Source organism: Fringilla coelebs (genome assembly GCF_963513975.1).
Source record: "Fringilla coelebs genome assembly, chromosome: 2".
Lineage (NCBI taxonomy): Eukaryota > Metazoa > Chordata > Aves > Passeriformes > Fringillidae > Fringilla > Fringilla coelebs.
The window spans coordinates 20,554,058-20,571,885 of record NC_140029.1 but is presented as its reverse complement, the minus strand read 5'-3'; the positions used below and the strand labels follow the sequence as shown (position 1 = coordinate 20,571,885).

General features: G+C 37.8%; 1 protein-coding gene across 3 annotated transcripts in view; it reads left to right on the top strand.

Moving 5' to 3' along the window:
• Positions 1-12,382, top strand: part of WWC3 (WWC family member 3) — a 100,591-nt gene extending 88,209 nt beyond the window's left edge. For 2 of the 3 annotated variants that reach the window (XM_084227184.1, XM_084227183.1), the window contains exons 16-23: positions 2,704-2,871; positions 3,469-3,620; positions 4,292-4,451; positions 5,583-5,747; positions 6,865-6,957; positions 7,982-8,209; positions 8,957-9,084; positions 9,893-12,382. In XM_084227184.1, coding sequence (XP_084083310.1) covers positions 2,704-2,871; positions 3,469-3,620; positions 4,292-4,451; positions 5,583-5,747; positions 6,865-6,957; positions 7,982-8,209; positions 8,957-9,084; positions 9,893-9,959 — 1,161 coding nt within the window. In that variant the 3' untranslated portion in view covers positions 9,960-12,382. The remainder of the gene's footprint in view (positions 1-2,703; positions 2,872-3,468; positions 3,621-4,291; positions 4,452-5,582; positions 5,748-6,864; positions 6,958-7,981; positions 8,210-8,956; positions 9,085-9,892) is intronic. The other variant, XM_084227182.1, reaches the window with a different exon arrangement.
• Positions 12,383-17,828: the final 5,446 nt, after the last annotated feature.

Genomic DNA, 17,828 nt, shown 5'->3' with positions numbered 1-17,828 from the left:
TATTGAAACAAATGCATCTAAATTTAGGGTACTTTTATTCTAACTGCTGTTACTGAGTTGCCAAAAAAAAAACAGGTCTTCAGGTTATCTTGGTAGGAATTTTTTCTCTTTCATGGTCTTCAATTGGTTATGTCAGAACTATCTTTGTGAGCAGTAATTGGTAATATAGTTTAAGGTAATTCAACAGTACTACTCAAAAATAGAGAAACAGTGCCAGTTTCTTCAGAAAGGTGCATTGAAGTATTTAAACATTATGATCATTGTTTTCTTCAGCTGTAATTTGAGAATGAGCATTTTCTCACATTGAGACATCATTTGCTACCTCTCTTTGGAACTGCTGTGATGGTGACTGTCAGCAAGGCCTCTGTCTTTCAAGATGCCTTCCACTGACATTACAGTTTTCCCCATATATTTAATAATGTATTTATTTCTCAAATTCTTAATGATTGCTTTCTTTTCAATTAGGTTATGCCAGAGTAATATTTTTCTAAGTTCAAAAGCCAGGGTGGAGTTTATCTTAACTTATATAAATACTTGTACCTATCAGGGAAAAACGGAATAAAAAAATTCTGGGAAATATTTCTGTTATAAAGAAATAAATATCTACACTTGTGGGGATTGTTCTTCCATTTCCTCAACCTATTACTCTTATGCCTTCTATGGCTGAAAGATCTTTTTCTGTCTTAAGTTGGCTTATTTCTTCCCTGGTGGCCTTGTCAATGCTGAGATAAGGGAATTGTTATTTCCCATGATTAGCATATATAGCTCATGTTCAAAGTAAAAGAAGTATGAATGTCTTTCTTGCAATCACCCAGCATTGCTGCTTCACTCCCAGTTTCTCATCTTTTACAAGCCTGACCAGTTATTCCCTGTGTCTTAATTTATTTGATTTCTTCTTGAGTGTAACTTTTTTTTGCATTTTTTGTTTTAATTTTGGAACATCTGTCCCATTTTTTAGCATGATTTTAAAATCCTGTTTGCTTTCTCATAAAGAAATATATCTGTCATACATCACAGAGATATTCATAACTGCTTTTACTGTTCTGCCATCCAAGTCATTAACAATTCATCAGAACAGGCATGTGATACACCTCGGGTAGACCCACCTTGGTTTCTTCATCCTTTTAAGTAAGCTCCAGATCTTGAGATGGACATGAAATATTGATTAGTCCTTTCAGTACTGATAGTTCTAAATTGAGTTTGATGATGATTTTCTACTCACCAGCATTCAATCAGTCAGGAATTACTGACTCCCTTTGTAGAGGCAGCTTCTTTGGCAGACTTGCTTAGCTGCCTAATGAATGCAGTGTATAGGCAGTGTCTGGTGGCTTAAGAGTCAGCCTATGCTTCTTCCAATATTGCTGGCAGGAAAACAGTTTTACTCTCTACCTCCTTAACTAAACTCAGGGTGTCTTAAATATTTTCCAATTCTGATGCAAATGTGTGAGTATTTGATGCACATTTATATCTTCCACTGCATCAAAGTGAGTAGATAATTAGAAGACATCTATGTTATACAGAAAAAAGAAAAGGCATCTCTGTAGCCTGCGATATATTGACGTTAAATGACTTTCTCAAAAACATGCTGTATCCCCATGTCACATTATTTTGTTAGGCTATTGTCCTCTATGCACCTGTTTAAACAGAGCCCCAGGGAACATTTGTCTTGGGAAAACAATGCAATGATTTATTTTTTTTATTATTGTTTTCTACTTAACTGTTTCTTTACCTGCTTAAAGTTGAATGCACATTCTGTCTACATTTCCTACTGCCTTTGTTGTTAGAATCATTGTATACAATTGCTTGATTTGTAAGAGATGAAAGCCATTTTTACAGGACTTTTCCAGTGATACAAAAGAAGAAATTTTTAGCATGTGGCTTATAAGCATGGAAACAGCTTATGCTATTGCTGCAGAGATAGCCAGGGAAACAAAAAACAGTACTTAAAGGCTGACTAATATAATTGATAGGTCCAGCTAGTGAACTGATTGAAAAAACCAAATAAGTAAATGGGTTTGTTCACAGCTGTTTTTCAATTAGGCAAACACCACTGAGAAATTTCTTACATGCGCTCTCTCTGATGTAGTAGGGCTACTTCAAAGTTTGAAATACTTTCAGTGAGAAGCCTCCATTAAAACTATTTTTACCTGCATCTGGGAGATGCAAGGATGACCTGGAAAATAGAAAAATGGCTTTATGGCCCATTTGACTATCTTATGACATAAATAGGCTGGGGAAAAAAAATTGGTTTACACAACATTTTTATTTCCATTTTAAAGATGCCTCTGAGGGCTGGAGAATGGAAGGATATCAGAATACAGTTATCTCAAAAGCCCATGAAATTAAAGTAATATTATTAAAGTGATCTTAATTTAAGCAATATAAAAATCAGATTCGTAATTTGGAAGAAATATTAATAGCTATCGGATGTCAGTTATATCTACATCAGTCATACAAATTTTATTTTTCAACTTTAAAAAATTACTATTTACTCCAATTCTGCCTGGTAGTAAAGAAGAAGAAAGAAATTCAGAATCTTAAACATCATAACACAAGAGAACAAAACTGTCTCTTTAGGAGACAGTAGTATTTGGTGAAGTGGGAGTTTTACACTGTAAGTAAAATGCTCTTTAAGTAAGAAGGTGTCTATCCTGCAGAGTATATGTATCTTACTGTGGTCAATGCTTTTTTGTTTTCTTACAGGGCATTGCTCAGATAAACTTGACTGATGCAGAGAGTTCTGGTGAGATGCAACTTCACTGGTACCCTGTTCAGATCTTCACTGGTTCAGAGCCCCAGAGAGCAAAGACCAAAAACCAATGTGAAGACAGTATTCCTCAGTCTTCTGGAAATGTAACTACAGTTAAAGCAGTATGGCTCTAAAAAAGTGATTTGTTTGTTTGACCAGCAGGGTGATTGTGATCTTACCTTGAGTGTAGGTTTTTGAGTTATCACAGGAAGTAATAACTTAACTCTTGGGGCAAGAGCTGGGTTTTAGAAGACTAATTGAAAACCAGATCATGTCTGGGCAGATGCTTGAAATACTACCCTCAATGCATGTTTCCAGTCCAGTTAAAACACATTAAAATTTTCTGCCACCGCACTGGAAGAGGTTGTCAAGAAAGGTTGTGCAATTTTCATCCTTGAAGATGTTTTCAGTCCTTGACTGGGCTCTGGACAGCCTGAATATGATGCCTTACTTGCTTTGGGCAGCACATCAGACTAGGTGACCTCCAGAAGTCTCTTTTGACCTAACTTGTGGATGATGCTCCACAGTCAAGTAAAGTCTGCCCAGTTTCTGTGACAAGTTGAACACCACATAAGATTTTTTTTTGTTGTGGTTTGGTTTTTTGTTTTGTTTTTTAAGGAACATACGATGGCTTTGTTTTCATTTTTTCTTTGAATAATACACATTAAATACATTGGTTTGTTCAAACAGATTTAATTAAAGTCTAATTTATGTTTCAGGATGCAGTGACAGCCCTGTTAGCTAGGACCACTGCCCAGCTGGAAGCAGTTGAGAGAGAGCTGGCAGAAGAGAGAGTGAAATTGGAGTACACAGAGGAGGAAATCCTGGAGATGGAAAGAAAAGAAGATCAGGCAGAAGCCATATCAGAAAGGTAAAAATGGTTTAAATACCTCATCCAACAGATAATTACTAATACTTCCTCAAAGATATTTACACTATTGGTATAATCTGAAATAAAGCAGGAAAAACAGTAGGTTTTTATTCTGAGATTTACTTCCTGTTAGTGCTACAAGTATAAAATTCTGTTATGTGATGATCTGCAAACAGGAGGAAACCTGATTTGAATAGCTGGTTGAAATTATGGAATTTGGGGAGTGGGAAAACGTTATATCAAACATAAACTTTGCTAGGGAGGCAACTGTAATGAGTTTGTAACAGCCCTGTATTGAGAAAAATAAGTAAAATTTAGTGTTGACATGGGACATTGTTAGGGTTGCAGTTTCATTCCTAGTGATACTCCTGGTTTGTTATCTGACTTTTCTTGTTCTTTTTGTTATTGCTTTCTTAGTACTGTTACAAATACCAGAACACATGCCTTAAGAAAATTAGGGAAGGTGAATTTTTTTCTGTGAAATGTATTTGCTTATTTGCATTTGCAGAAATGCAAGCGTGCTATGTTCCTGTTGAAAATACTGTATTTTTATTGGAGAAATAATACTCTAAAATTATAAACTGGCTTAGATAATGTAATACCTAAATGTAATGCATAATTGCACAGGTTTTTTTAATACCTGCAAAATTATTGTGATGTTCTGACTTTAGGAGCTGGCAAGCAGAATCTGTTGACAGTGGATGCAGTAATTGTACCCAGACTAGTCCTCCTTATCCAGAGCCGTTCTGTGGGGATCCATTGGCTGGACACATGTTTGCAGCTCCAGCAGGCCAGTACGGTTCTGGAAAAATGCAGCCTCCACCACTGAAGGTAATGAGAGAAGACATTGCAGCACAAAAACTGCCACCCTGCCTGGCACAGTGAGCTACTGCTGTGCTTGGAGTTGGAGTCTGAGTTGGGCAGGAGAGAAAAATGACAATGTCATTGTCAGCAATGACATTGGGAACTCCATATGAGTGGTGACTTTGTGACAGCTGTATGGCTATTGAGTTGATAGAAGTTCACTCTTTAAGGCTTGTTTTCTTACTACTGAATTTGGTTCTTATATCAAAAGGCAAACTATTTTTACTATGGCCTTTATCTAATCTATAAATAGGCACTGGTATCAATTTCTGCATTTACCTGAAATTTTAACAGAAAAGATCATGATCAAATTCCAGTGCTCTTACTTCTATAAGAATTTTTAAAGGAATTGTAAAAAAAAGAAATTTTAGGACTTGCATTACTATTTCAGTTTTACAATAACGTGTAATAATTGTGCTGAAACTGATGTATTTAAAATCTTTTGTAGTCAAGATAGAGACACTGGAAATAATCCTTCACAAGTTGAAATCAGCAGACTTCCATTGAAGTAGAGGAACATAAGTTGTTTGTGTTGCCTTTAGCAAAGATCACACCTCTTATGGAGGAGTGAGTTTTCTGAAAGTTTAAAAGCTTTGCTAGAGTAGCCTATGTTTTCTGTCTTTCTGAATATTTTAGTGTCCTTGTATAATTGTGAACAGTCTTTCAGTTCCTTTTTTCTTCCTTGTCTTCATTTAAGTTTCTCTAGTTTTAAGGTGGTTGCTTCAGAGTCACTGTGCTTATTGAAAGGTGACTCAGTTTTCTTCTGCTGAGGCTGGAGATCAGGTGGTAGTTTGGGTAAGGCCCAATTGCCAATCCTGAATGCAGTCCTTGTGCTCTGCAGCTGTGCTATAACTGCATCTCTTAATTGTTACTGCTCTAGCAAAAGCTTCTGAAAGGTGATCTCACAATTTTGAATGACCCAGTTTTAAAACTTTTACAAAAGTGAGGTGATACATCCTCTAAGTGCTCATTAAAATTTGAATCTAGCTAGCAGGGCAAGTTGTTAACTTTTGATATTGTTGAAATGTCTGATTGTCTTTGCTAGGAGAGAGAAAATAAGGAAGAAATTAAAAAAAATGTCCTTTGTTGAAATTTTAGGTGGATAAGGAAACTAACACTGAGGATCTGTTTCCTGAAGAAGTTGCTATTCTTCCAAAAGAGAGAACCAGCCGCAGGCCACGGGGTTCTGCTTTTGTTCGCAGTAGCACAATTGTTCGTTCCCAGACCTTTTCACCTGGAGCACGAAGTCAATATGTTTGCAGAGTGAGTAAAGCTTGAAAAGGAGGAGGGGGAAGGGGTCTCCACACACAAGTCTATTGTACATTTTTGATAATTTCACTATAAGATTTCATTGCATTTATAAGAGACATATATTACTTTTTAATACTAATGAATAATCTTTAATTGAACTTAAACAATGCAGTGGGGAAGAGCTTCCCTGACTCTTTTAAAGAGTTTTTAGATGGATGGATTTAATTTGAAATTTAAGAATATATGATAAATTAGGTATTAAGCTCTTTTCCCTGGCAACCTTAGATGTTAGGTGTAGATGGTTGATTTTACAATGTTATCTAATGAGGTGTATAAGCAGTTAGCTTAGAAGCCATGTTTAATTTTCACATACATAAAAGTTTGAAAAAGGGCACTGAATGCTTAATCTTTGGGCGATTGCATAAATATTCATATGACTCTGATTGCTGTCACGAATATCAGTTATAAGGTGCCTGTTACTGTGGGACAAAGGATTCCTGGGTGCACTGGTGCAAGTAATTGAGGGCCAGCACAGCAGTTTTCAAGGTCACATTTATTGTTCGCTGCGTTCAGTGGCAGAAGACTTCTAAGCAGTTGGCTCATGGTATTGCAGATCCATACATGGGTATTGGCTTTGCAATATCATCATTGTATCAAGATTGTGCTCTTTCATAAGCTTCTGAGAGTTTGAGTTTGAAAATTCAGGAAATTATTTTTAAATTCTGTGCTCACTTAACCTGCACTTACTTAAAATCAGATGCGGGGAGAAAGTGGGAGACTGTATTGTTTGTACCCATGACAGTACATGTTTTAGGATGAAATATTGCTTTTGAGTCCTCCCTCCCTCTTTTTTTTAGGTTAGATTGTCTTGGTTATTTAGTAGAATAGAAACTTACCTGTAAAACATTGATGGTTTGTAAGTTTTCTTGAATTATTGTAACTACCATATGAGCATTATTATATATAAATGTTTATAAATAACTGAAAAAAATTTGGTTGCTTAAAACAAGATCGTTTCAGTGTATTTTAAAAAAGAAATCTTAAAGGCAATAAAAACCAAACCAACCCAAATTTCTTAATGAAGATGATCTTGCAAGCAACCTTTATTTTCAATGTCTTTTCTAATCAGCTGTATCGCAGTGACAGTGACAGTTCAACCCTGCCAAGGAAGTCCCCTTTTGTCCGGAACACCTTGGAGAGGCGGACTCTGCGCTATAAGCAGGTATGCCCAGGAAAATGACCTTTAGCTTTCATGAACATGCTGCACCAATGGTACTTTTATACTTGAGAGCTTTAGATGTCTGCAGGTACATTCTGATCCTTTTAGGAAATGTACAAAACTTCTGCAATGTAATTGGGGCAGGGTGCATGTTTTGGGTTTGTTTTGGACTTTCTAAGCTAAAAGGTAGACATAAAAAAGTTAAATAAAGTTGTGATCAATTTTGAAGAAGGGGAAGAAAGCATGGCAGATGAAAATGAGTTTAATGGGGACTGAATTTATATTGATTTAGATGTAAAGTTTCTTTCAAAATCTTTCAAATCTACTGTATGATGCAGGGTGCAGGTTCAGAGATGTGTGTGTGAATGTGACATTAAGACATGCATCTCCACTCCCATACAGCCTAACAAAGTATTTGAGACCCAAGTATTTAGGAATGAATAGGTTAAGCTCTCCTTTTGCCCCCATGCCACCCTCCTGCTGTCAAACAAGTGGGCAGAGAAGGGGAGATGAGGCATTAATGTTGTGTGTATAAATGACATAAAATTGTCTGGTCAGCAGAAGTTAATGCCTTGCTGGTGTAGGCAGGTAGACACCCATGCCTCCCATTTTGATTCAGAATGTATCTTAAAACCAATATTGAATGAAGCTCTTTTAGAGGAGTCTTGCTCAAAACAGTATTTTTCTGATGTCATTCAGTTTTTCCTTTTGCATCTTTTTTATTATCATCATAACATGGAATTTTAGGCCATAAACTTCGTTAGGTAAATATTTGTAAGTTGAAAGGAAACTGTAAAAGGAAGTAATAGAAAGTATTAATTGAAAAACTTAGCTGTAGGGGTGTTCTGTACTATGTTATCTAGCCTTTTCTGGGGGATGTAAATAATCTCCAAAACTTCCTTTGGAAAAGACTTAGTGTGTGAAGTAAGTACAGCACATGTATGGTCTATAGAGCTAAAGAAGGACCAGTAAACTATGTTGAGAGTAATATATTGTGCATTTTATTTGAATCCTATTAACTCAACAGTCCTGCAGATCATCTTTGGCTGAACTTATGGCAAGGACATCCTTAGACCTGGAGCTGGATCTCCAGGCATCCAGAACTCGACAGAGACAGCTGAATGAGGAGATATGTGTTCTAAGAGAGTTGAGACAGCGCCTGGAAGACGCCCAGCTCCGAGGGCAGACAGATTTACCCCACTGGGTCCTTCGGGATGAGAGATTCCGAAACTTGTTGAAGGAAGCAGAAAGGCAGGTATGGTAATATGACACAAGCACTCAGTTTGCTCAGACGGTTCTTGTTCCAAAATGTTTTCATTTTGATAAAGATGTCTAAAGAGCTGCTTGTACAGAATCTCAAACAGTGAATGTTCCTTTTATATTCTTGAAGTTAGCACAATAAAAATTATTACATTGATTTAACAATCAAACTGTGTATTTATTTGAGGACAGTTTTTGGAGACTGGCATTGTTTTCCAGTGGCATGTTTTGTTTTGGATTTTTGTTTATTTGTTGTTAATTTGTTTTTGTTTAGTTATTTGTTATTGGAACATTAATAGTTTTCATTCTTCTGGTATTTAAAAGAAATTTTGTCAATTTGATATTTTTACAAGTATTTGGAATGTTCCCTAAGTATGTAATTTTTTTTCCCTGTTCTTGGAGAAAGAAGTTGTAGAAAAAGGTGGAAAAACTGTTTAACAGACAGAATTGACATTGGATTATCAGAGATAAAATCTGAGCCCAAATTTATAGTAAGATCTTGTTTGACAGATCTATGTGCAGTAAATTTTGTTAGTTTAATACATGTCTTTCTGAAGAGCATTAATAAATGAAACAATTCAGTCTTCTGCATTTATAGTTCTTAGATGATCAGCTATTTCAGACAGTGTACTAGTGTGGTTTCACTGTGGTGGGTGGGGAAAAAATTCATTCTTTTACTCTGTGTGTTCTTGTGTTTCATTTATTCACATGCCCGTTTTAAGCATTATGTTCTTGTTTTCAGACCAGACAGACCAAGTTTGAACATCACCAAGAGCAAGCAGCTGAAAAGATGCTAAAGAAAGCATCAAAAGAAATATACCAGTTGCGTGGGCAAAATCAGAAAGAACCTATTCAGGTGCAGACTTTTAGGTAAGTAGTAATGCTCACTGAAATAGCATAGCAACAGTTCTTTAGTCTGGTTAAAGCTTTCTGAAGCACTTAGCTTAAATTTTGTGTCTCTTTTGATTTTAATCAGAAGTAATTAACCAGTAATTTTAAACTGTATCTGGATTTGGACATGAGTTCTATCTGAATACTTTGTTCTGCAAAGAGCCAAAGCTAAGGTAAAATTGCAGTGTTACAATTTTAGTATACATGATATAAAAAAAAAATTCCAAATATAAACATAGCTTAGGTAATTCTTCCAACTTAGCCTAGTTGCTATGAAGTCCAGTTCTTCAATACAACACTGTGGACATAAATAATCTGTTTAATGCAATACATATAAATTGCTAGTAACACACTCTCCCTAAAAATTACTCAGTAATACTGGAATTTTCTTTCAATAAGCCTTTTCTTTGGACTCTGTTTCCAGAGTTGCCATCTTTTTTTCCCCTTCTTTTCTGTAGACATTATTTGCAAAAAATGCAAGGGGGAACTTTGCATTGCAGAACTTGTCCCGTGAAACCTTTCTACAATTAACTATGACTGAAGTTCAGCAAGTTGTATAAAGCTTCCACCCAGGTTTTTAAGAATAGTAGTTGTCTTCAATAGAATGCCAGAAGTATATAGTGAGGTTTGGTAGTTTTTGGAAGATTGTTGTACTAAATAAAAAGCCAGTTCATAAATAACAAATACTAACCATTAACCAGAGTAAAGAAACCATGTTCTTGTGGGGAGAAGGGGGAATGCAGGCATAACTTTATTAACTTCTTTTTTTCTCTTGTTTTGGCCACAGAGAGAAGATAGCTTTTTTTACAAGACCAAGGATTAACATACCTCCTCTGCCAGCTGATGATGTATGACATGTTGCATTGTAAACATGAAGTATTTATCGCTTTTATTTTAATGAAGTTCTTAGATTAGACAAGTTTCTTTAAAAAAAAATGTGCAAAAGCTAATATACACGTTTTGTAAAAAATAAAAAAAGTTAAAAAAAGTAAACATAAACAAAACATATATATAAATATATATACATATATATTTTATAATAGTGACTGCAACAAGGCTTGGTTTTTCCTTGTTGTGAAACTGACATCTCTGAAGACAACTTATTTTATAAAAGATCGACTATCCTGTTAAGAGCGTGTACAGTTTTTATGCTGTTTTATTTGACTTAAAGGCTGGAAGACAGAAACAAAGTGAGTTCAGGCAAATTCACTGTAGTGTAATTTATTTATAGTGCCTTTTTTCCTTGAAGGAAAATACCTACTTTAAGATGTATTTTAAGACTGAAATTTTGTTCCTCAGTATTTGTCATACAGTAGAATGGAACCATTGAGCTGGTTTTGTTTCTGATACCTGAAATGAAAATACTATGTTCTAAAATTGTCACTTTTTCAGCTTTATTATCTGTAGCTTATTATGTACATTGTATTCTTTAGCACTGTCTGTGTTATAGCAAAATATTATCACCTGCAATGTGTTTAACACTAATTAGAAAAGAGATGCTAAATGTTGCAGAATTCATTTGCATGTTCTTACTGTGCACTAATAGTTTGTTTTCATTTCTGTTGTGTCTAAAGTATCTTTATATTCTTAACTAGATCCTCAGTTTAAACGGGGGAAGGAAAAGGGTGACAGGTCTTTGTTTTGCTGTTTAATGAAAAGGGAATTTAAGGAACAGTTTGAGCTAGCTGTGTGGAAAGCCTGCTAATGGACTGTTGCAGTAATTTCTACAGTTTTGCAGATTCTCATCTGATTCAGGAAAGCACATACGTTATGATTTCAGACAGCAGCTGCTTTAAGTAAGGGTGTTTAAACACATGTTCATCCTAAAGGATGTGCTTTGTGGTTACTGCAAGCAAGTTCTGTTGAACAGTGACACTTTCCAGGAGGAAGGTGTATAATTCTGGAAGGTACAGCTCACTTGATTGCTAGTTGGACCAGCTAAAATCTGGTAAGAAATAGCTTTATTTGTAACCATCCATTTTAATGAAAGACTGTCACCCTAAATTCCCGAGAATGCCAGTTTTGTGTCCTTGCATCCTGCAAGTATGTAAAAATACTTCTTTACTAAGCTACTATAATAGAGTTTCTCATATTTTCCCAATTATACATTACCTGCAAAGAGAGGTGCCCAACACAAGACTGACTTTGCAAATTACTGGAATATCCCCGAAGGAAGATCATGTTGTCTCTTAATTAAAGTTCAAATTGGTTCCAGAGTTTTCTATGTCAGGAAATCAGAACAAGGGCCAAAAAACAAACAGATCTATCAGAATATTTTCAAATATTCTGTAAGTAAGTTTTCTTTGTGAGTTTCAAGAACTTAGACTCTGTTACCTGATCAAAGGTCAGGAAAACCTGGAAGTGAAATTGAATTACTTTTACTTATCCACACTGAGACAAAAAGTAACGGGGAAAAAAGATTGTAAGCATAAATGTTAATAAACACAAACATTTAAGGTAGTATTTCCTGTTTCCTAATATGGCCTATAGTCATTACAGGCATCAAGTGCTACAATCATACAGCAATTTATATGAAATTGAAGTATATTTAGCATTTATTGTGCTATTCATCCTGTTTTGCCTGTAAGTTTTGGTGGGTGTATATTGGGTTCCTTGGGCACAACTAGACTTATTCAGAAACTATGCAGATTAAAACCAAATCTTGTGAGAAATTTGTAGTGTTTGGGTAAAAGTCTAGGGCCAGCAAGCTTTTCAGTGCTCATTACTTTAAAAGACCAGTTAGTCAGAATTTTGTTTCTCATTTCCAGGGGAGGCTGTCACACAGTAGTGTTTATCCAAAGTTACCATGCAGTGACACCACAAGTGCTTGCTGTGTATTAAGAACAGACAACACCATGTTCCTGTGAGGCTGGTCAGATATTGGAAGGGGTTGTGCAGAGAGGTGGAGCATTCTGTCCATAGTGGGGATGAGGACTTAACTGGATATAGCCCAGAGCATCCTGGCCACATTAGGCCTGCTTTGAGCAGGGACTGGGGAAGGGACCTTGTTTCCACCCTAAATTGTTCTGTGACTATAACCAAGGGGCAGTGTCCAGTGTTCTCTCTGTCAGGGGGTTTTTAAATTGTGACTGCTGTGAGATGTTGTCGGTGTATCTTGTGGGTCTGTGATTCTGACTGCCAAAATGAGTTCTGTCTTGATGTGGTAATGAGTTATCATATTCAGTATTCATCTCTCTTTGTTTTGTCACAGTTCTGTATGATTGTGTCATTTTTGTATTATTTGAAAGTATTTCTTCTATAAAATAAAATAATTTGCCATAAACAGAAAAAGGGTTTTCTTGTATGTCAAAGATATTTCTTGAATCTTTTATATTTGCCACATCACTGATGATTTAATGAAAAAAAAATAGTATTTTGAATAACACTGTAATTTAGGTTAATGTAATGTGTTTTCAAATAAAGGTAAGAGAGAAAATCTGGGATACTGAAGATCTGGAGGGGTTATACTTAAGACCTGAAAGAGATACAGAGTGTAAGGAAGGGCAGATATGCTCTTCCATGTGCTTATCACTCATGATAAGTTGACAGCTGTATCAGAAGTTCATAGTTGAATATTTCCAGAATTTTTGGGTAGCTCCACTTAAAACACATTGAACTGCCTTTTCTTCATAACAAACATTTGCACTTTCTAAATTAGTGTGGAAAGCAAGTTGACATTATTAGTTCTTAAATAATATCTTGCTTATGACTAATTCCAAGGTGGAAACCACTCAAAAAAATACTGGTTGACCTCTTTTTTTTTAGGCTGGTGCTTGCTGCTGCTTTCACAAAGGAAACATTAAATCTGCATAATTACAGAACAGCCATTTCTCATTTTCCCTCTGCAACCTTAAGCTGCAGGAGCACAGGCAAAATCATAGCAAGGACATGTGACTACTGTCTCTCCAGTATTTGCAAGGCATCAAGGGTATGACAGAGTTTAGGTTATTTTTAAACAGTCTGCTAGAAATAGGCATTTGGAACAGCAACCGTCCCTGTCTCGCTGCCGCCAGGAGCAACAGCAGAAGCTGTAATGGGTATGTCGGGTTGGCTTCTCTCTTGTAAGCATGAAATCTTGGTTGTGTTTCTTGCTGCAGTTCTTTTAAGCCCTTTGCAGGACTTAAAGGTAAGTGCAGTATAAAAAGAATAATTTTTTAATGAGTTAGATGAACTCTGTCTTTTGGTTTTTTTGAGAAGAGGGCCCATCACAGCTTGTTTTGACCCCATACTCCTTTGTGACTTATAGTGTTGTACATCTTTGAGAGGAAAAAGCATTTGCAGAGACTTGAGAAACTGCAGGCTAACAAAAGCAAGAAGAGCCTTGTCTAAAACATCATGTGAAGAATATATTTTTTTCTCTGAGATCACTCAATTGATTGAGTAGCATTGGAAGAAAATACCAAGGAGTAAAGTTGACTTGGTTTTGGAATCTGTAAATGTCAGTTAAATCATTTGCTTGCACTTGGAAAATTTACATATTGCTGGATTTCAGAGCTTCTTAGGAGCTGGGTCTGGTTCCTTACAATTTCTGAAAATCTAACATTTGAGCATAGATATCTATTGTATTTCAATAGAGAATCAGGTATTCTGTCCCTTTAGTTTGTCTGCAGTTTGACCATCCAACTAAAAATGTCCTTGCAGCAGGAGATTTAATGAGATCAGCTGGTAATACACAAGATAAAACCATGAAATTATTTTAGAAATGTCTGTCCAGGAAAAAAATGTAGGATTGAGACCCTAACACTCACTTTTTAAGCACACAAAATTACTATTTTTTGTCTAGGGCAAAGTATTTGTGTTCAAGTGTGTGTCTTTGGCATGGAAGTTCCCAGGTGTAGATATTCCACCAAGTACATGCTGTTTCCTGTTTTCCATATTTTCCTCTCATAAACTGATTGAAGGAAATTACAGTTGTATTATCAAGAAAATAAATCAAGTGCTCAGTGTTTAGCTTCCTTCACAAATTCAATTGACCTATTAATACTGATTTTAATGGACACAAAGAATAGATGCCGGCAGGAAGCTGGCACTTGTATCACTTTTCCACATTTCACTGGCACAGTTATGAAGGCCTGGGGCTGTTACTGATCTATCAGTGGTAGGGGATTATGATCTGCAGTGCTTTGTGTGAAGGGCATAATCAAAGCTCTGCTCTAAAGGCATGACTCTTGCTCCAGAAAGGTGTGTGAACTTCAGGAGAAGCAAGCTAACTGTTCAAATTTCTCAATAAAATCCAGTGTGTGGCTTGGCATAGGGAGTCCCCATCAGAAATACCTGGCACCTCCATAAGTTACTGCTCAAGCACACTGGGACAAAAAGGTCTTCCAGAACTGAATTCCTTCAACTTTGATGTGAGTGCAAGTCACTTATGTGCCTTCAGTCACCTGTGGGTATTTTCATGGGTGCTTGTGCAAGACCTCCCTCTACTCAGCTGTTGCATCTGCTTGGAAATACAAAGCCCCTGCCTGGTTACCTGTAGGGGTAAAACCAGTCTGCACAATATTCAAATACAGAAAGGTGAGCTGTAAGGTGAATATCCTGAAATACAACATGCTGCACATGTACAAACATGCACAGTGTCTTCAGAAAGAACAGTTACAACCTCTGCCTTGCAGAATGCAGCCCTAGTGGCTTGTACAAAATCTGTGCAGTCAGAACTTTGGCAATTCTTACCTTGTAGAAATCAAATAAATTGCTGAGTATGATAAAATTCTTAAGCACTCCCCTTGCCCCTCAAAAAACACAAAACACCCCAAAACCAACAACAACCAAAAAACTCCAAAAACAAAAACGGCAAGATTACAGTTGAGATGCTATACAGTTAACCAAAATGTGAAAGGCTAACTGCCTTTTAGGAAGTTCTAGGTTTTCAATATTTGGGAAAGCTTAAGCAGATGCTTTGAAAGGAAAAGTAGCCTGGCATATAGGAGAGGATCTTTCAAGCAGTGACAGTTGCGCTGAAGACAGAAGTGGAGGGATGGATGGAGGGAAGAATTAAGAAGTGACAGTAACAAGGCTGAAACCTTTGAGGGAGGCTTGCAAAGCATGAATATGACACAGAAGATGGAGGGAAGTCAATTTGGATAAGCGTGAAATTCAGTGCCAGAAAAACACAAGGGATGGTGAAATTGCAGTTTGTCTCATTTCCAAGCTGCTGTGAATATGTATTTCACAGAGCAGCAACCTGGCCTGCCGAGTCACCAGGAATACTTGCTGGCATGCACGCAGCATACTTCCTATGCTTTTACCTCGTGAAAAACCCGAATGTTGTGCTGCTGCATAAAAAAGATGCACAGAAGGACTGATTAGCTCCGGTTAGGGAGCGTTCCGGTGGTGACGGAGCGGGGCAGGGTCAAGAGGCTTGCGGTTTAATCCCGCAGGATTGCAGGCTGGTGCGTGTGCCCGCTCAGATATCCTATAGACGGAGGATGCAGTCACATGATTGTTACTGCTTCCTCCCCATGACATCACCGCTGCTGCAGCCATACCGCCCAAGGAAGGATGCTATTAAAATCATTGGGATTGGGCTAAATGATGTTGCATTGCAGGTAAGCAGCATAATTCTTCGAAAAAAAAAATAATTTGCTCTTGTGCTGCAGTCGTAGAGCCCCAGCTCCGTCGGGCAGGGTTTCTGCTGGAAAATAAAGCGGCACATTTCCTCTGCAAGCAGAGGGTTTGCAGGTGCAGAGGCTGCCTGCTGGCTCTGTGCTGATCTCCCGGCTGGCATCTCCCCTAGAAATGCTGCCAGATGGAGCTTTATAGCTAAAGAAGGCCCTTTGTTCCCTGTACTTTCCAATGGCTCCTTCGGGTGTCGGCGGCATTCTGTATTTACGTGAGCAGCCATCATCATTCAGTCGTGCAAAGAGAGCAGCAATAGTGTTTTGCTTGCATCCCCTGCCTTTTTTTCCCTGGATGCTTAAAGGAAGTTGCTGTTGTGTCTAAGCTTATAGAAGAATGAGGATTAACTTGCTTGAGGGGTTAAGAGGTGCATTTGGGGAAAGAGGCTTTTCCTTTATTGTTAATTTTTGCTGATGTGGTTTCAAAGCACCTAGTCTGACAGGTTTCCTGCATAATTTGCTGGAGTAAGAGGTCAGTTTTTCCTTGTCCTATATAAATGTGAAAAATCCTTTTTCAAAAAGAACGTAGGAGACGACATGTGGATATTTTCCTCCCTTGCAAAATGCCGATCACCAAAAGGCTGAAAAATCCCAGGCAGATTGTGCTTTTGGACTTAATATTTGTGGAAGCAAAGTCCAGAGTCTGTTTTCCTGGTGTGGATGTTTAATTATGTGCTCTGTACAAATACATGACTTTATATCTGTAAAGGGAAAAAATGGTGATTCCCTGGGGGGCTTTTTTCTGTATGGCTTTTAAAAATATATTTTAGTGTTTTAAAATTTTTAATTTTTTAAAAGCTTTATTCTAATACAAATGTTATAGTGTGAGAAACTAAATTAATTTTGAGCTAATTATGGTCAGAAAAGAAAATTATATATATTTTAAACAATTGTGATAAATAATTCTGTGCCTTTGCCAGAGAACAGAGGATGACTAAGCTGCAGCTTCATCAGGCAGAGAGTCAGGTGACTTTTTACTCCTGGTCTACGGGAAGTTTTTTTTTTCCTTCCAAATCCTGTTCTTTGTTCAAATAAATTTTTCCCACTATTGGAAAAATGTGAAAATTTGCATGCCTAGAGTCTCTGTGTGCTCACCCATACATTATGGGGATATTTTGGGTCTCCTGCGCTGAAGTAGATTGTACATCCTAGGGAGGGCTGTTCTGCTTTCCAGGGATCAGGTATGCAGTTGTGTCAGGATCAGAAAATATGGTGTGGTGGGGGGAAAAGTAGATAATGAGTTATTGAAATACAAAAATACAATGGTTGTTCCAAACTGAAAAGAAAAATAAATTTCAATTTTATTTTTCTCCAACAGAAACCTCTCCTGTTTTTTCAAGACTGAGCCTCTAAATGATAGAAATACAAACCTGTTGCTGCATGAGGTGATGGGGGCGGGGGAGAAATTGCATCCTGTCAGTGCCAATGCTGGGTTTCTTCTCCTTGGTTCCCTCTGGAGTCAAGGCTGGCTCAGTTCTCTCCAGCACTGGCTGTGAGCCAAGCTGTGCCCTTGCCCACCAGGATCACTGAGTCTTGGCTCTTTGCCCGTGCAAGGAGCAGAGCAGGGCTGTCACACTTGGGTCCTGCAGATGTGAGGGGTTCCCCCCTCCTCTGGATCCTATGGAAGTGCCCTGTGGAAATGTGTGCCAGGCAGGGGTTCTTCTGGCTTCTCAGTTTGAGTCAGACATCTTCTGTGCAGGAAGACGGGGCACCAGCCTGATATGTATGCTGCAGGCCCTCGGAAATTAGGGATTTAAGTGCCCTAAGAGTTACTCAGCATAACAGGGGGATCCTGGGGTCATCCCCAGCTGGAAGGGGCTCTCCCTGGCAGCACTGGGATGCCATGCCAGGGCTCCAGCACATGGCTGCAAGAGTGCTCAGCCCCTGTGCCCACAGGGGCCTCTCACACATGTTGCACCTTTTTAAAGGTAGTGGCTGGTAGCTTTTAAACAGGGGCCAGAGGAGAAGGAGATGGGGAGTGTTGACCCTGGGTTAGAGAACTCCCTCTCTGCCTGAACAGAACAGGCTCCTCTGGAGCACTGTAACCTCCTGGGGCTGGGAACTGCTTCATCATGAAGCTGTTTGCTGACCTGGAGGGCAAAGTGA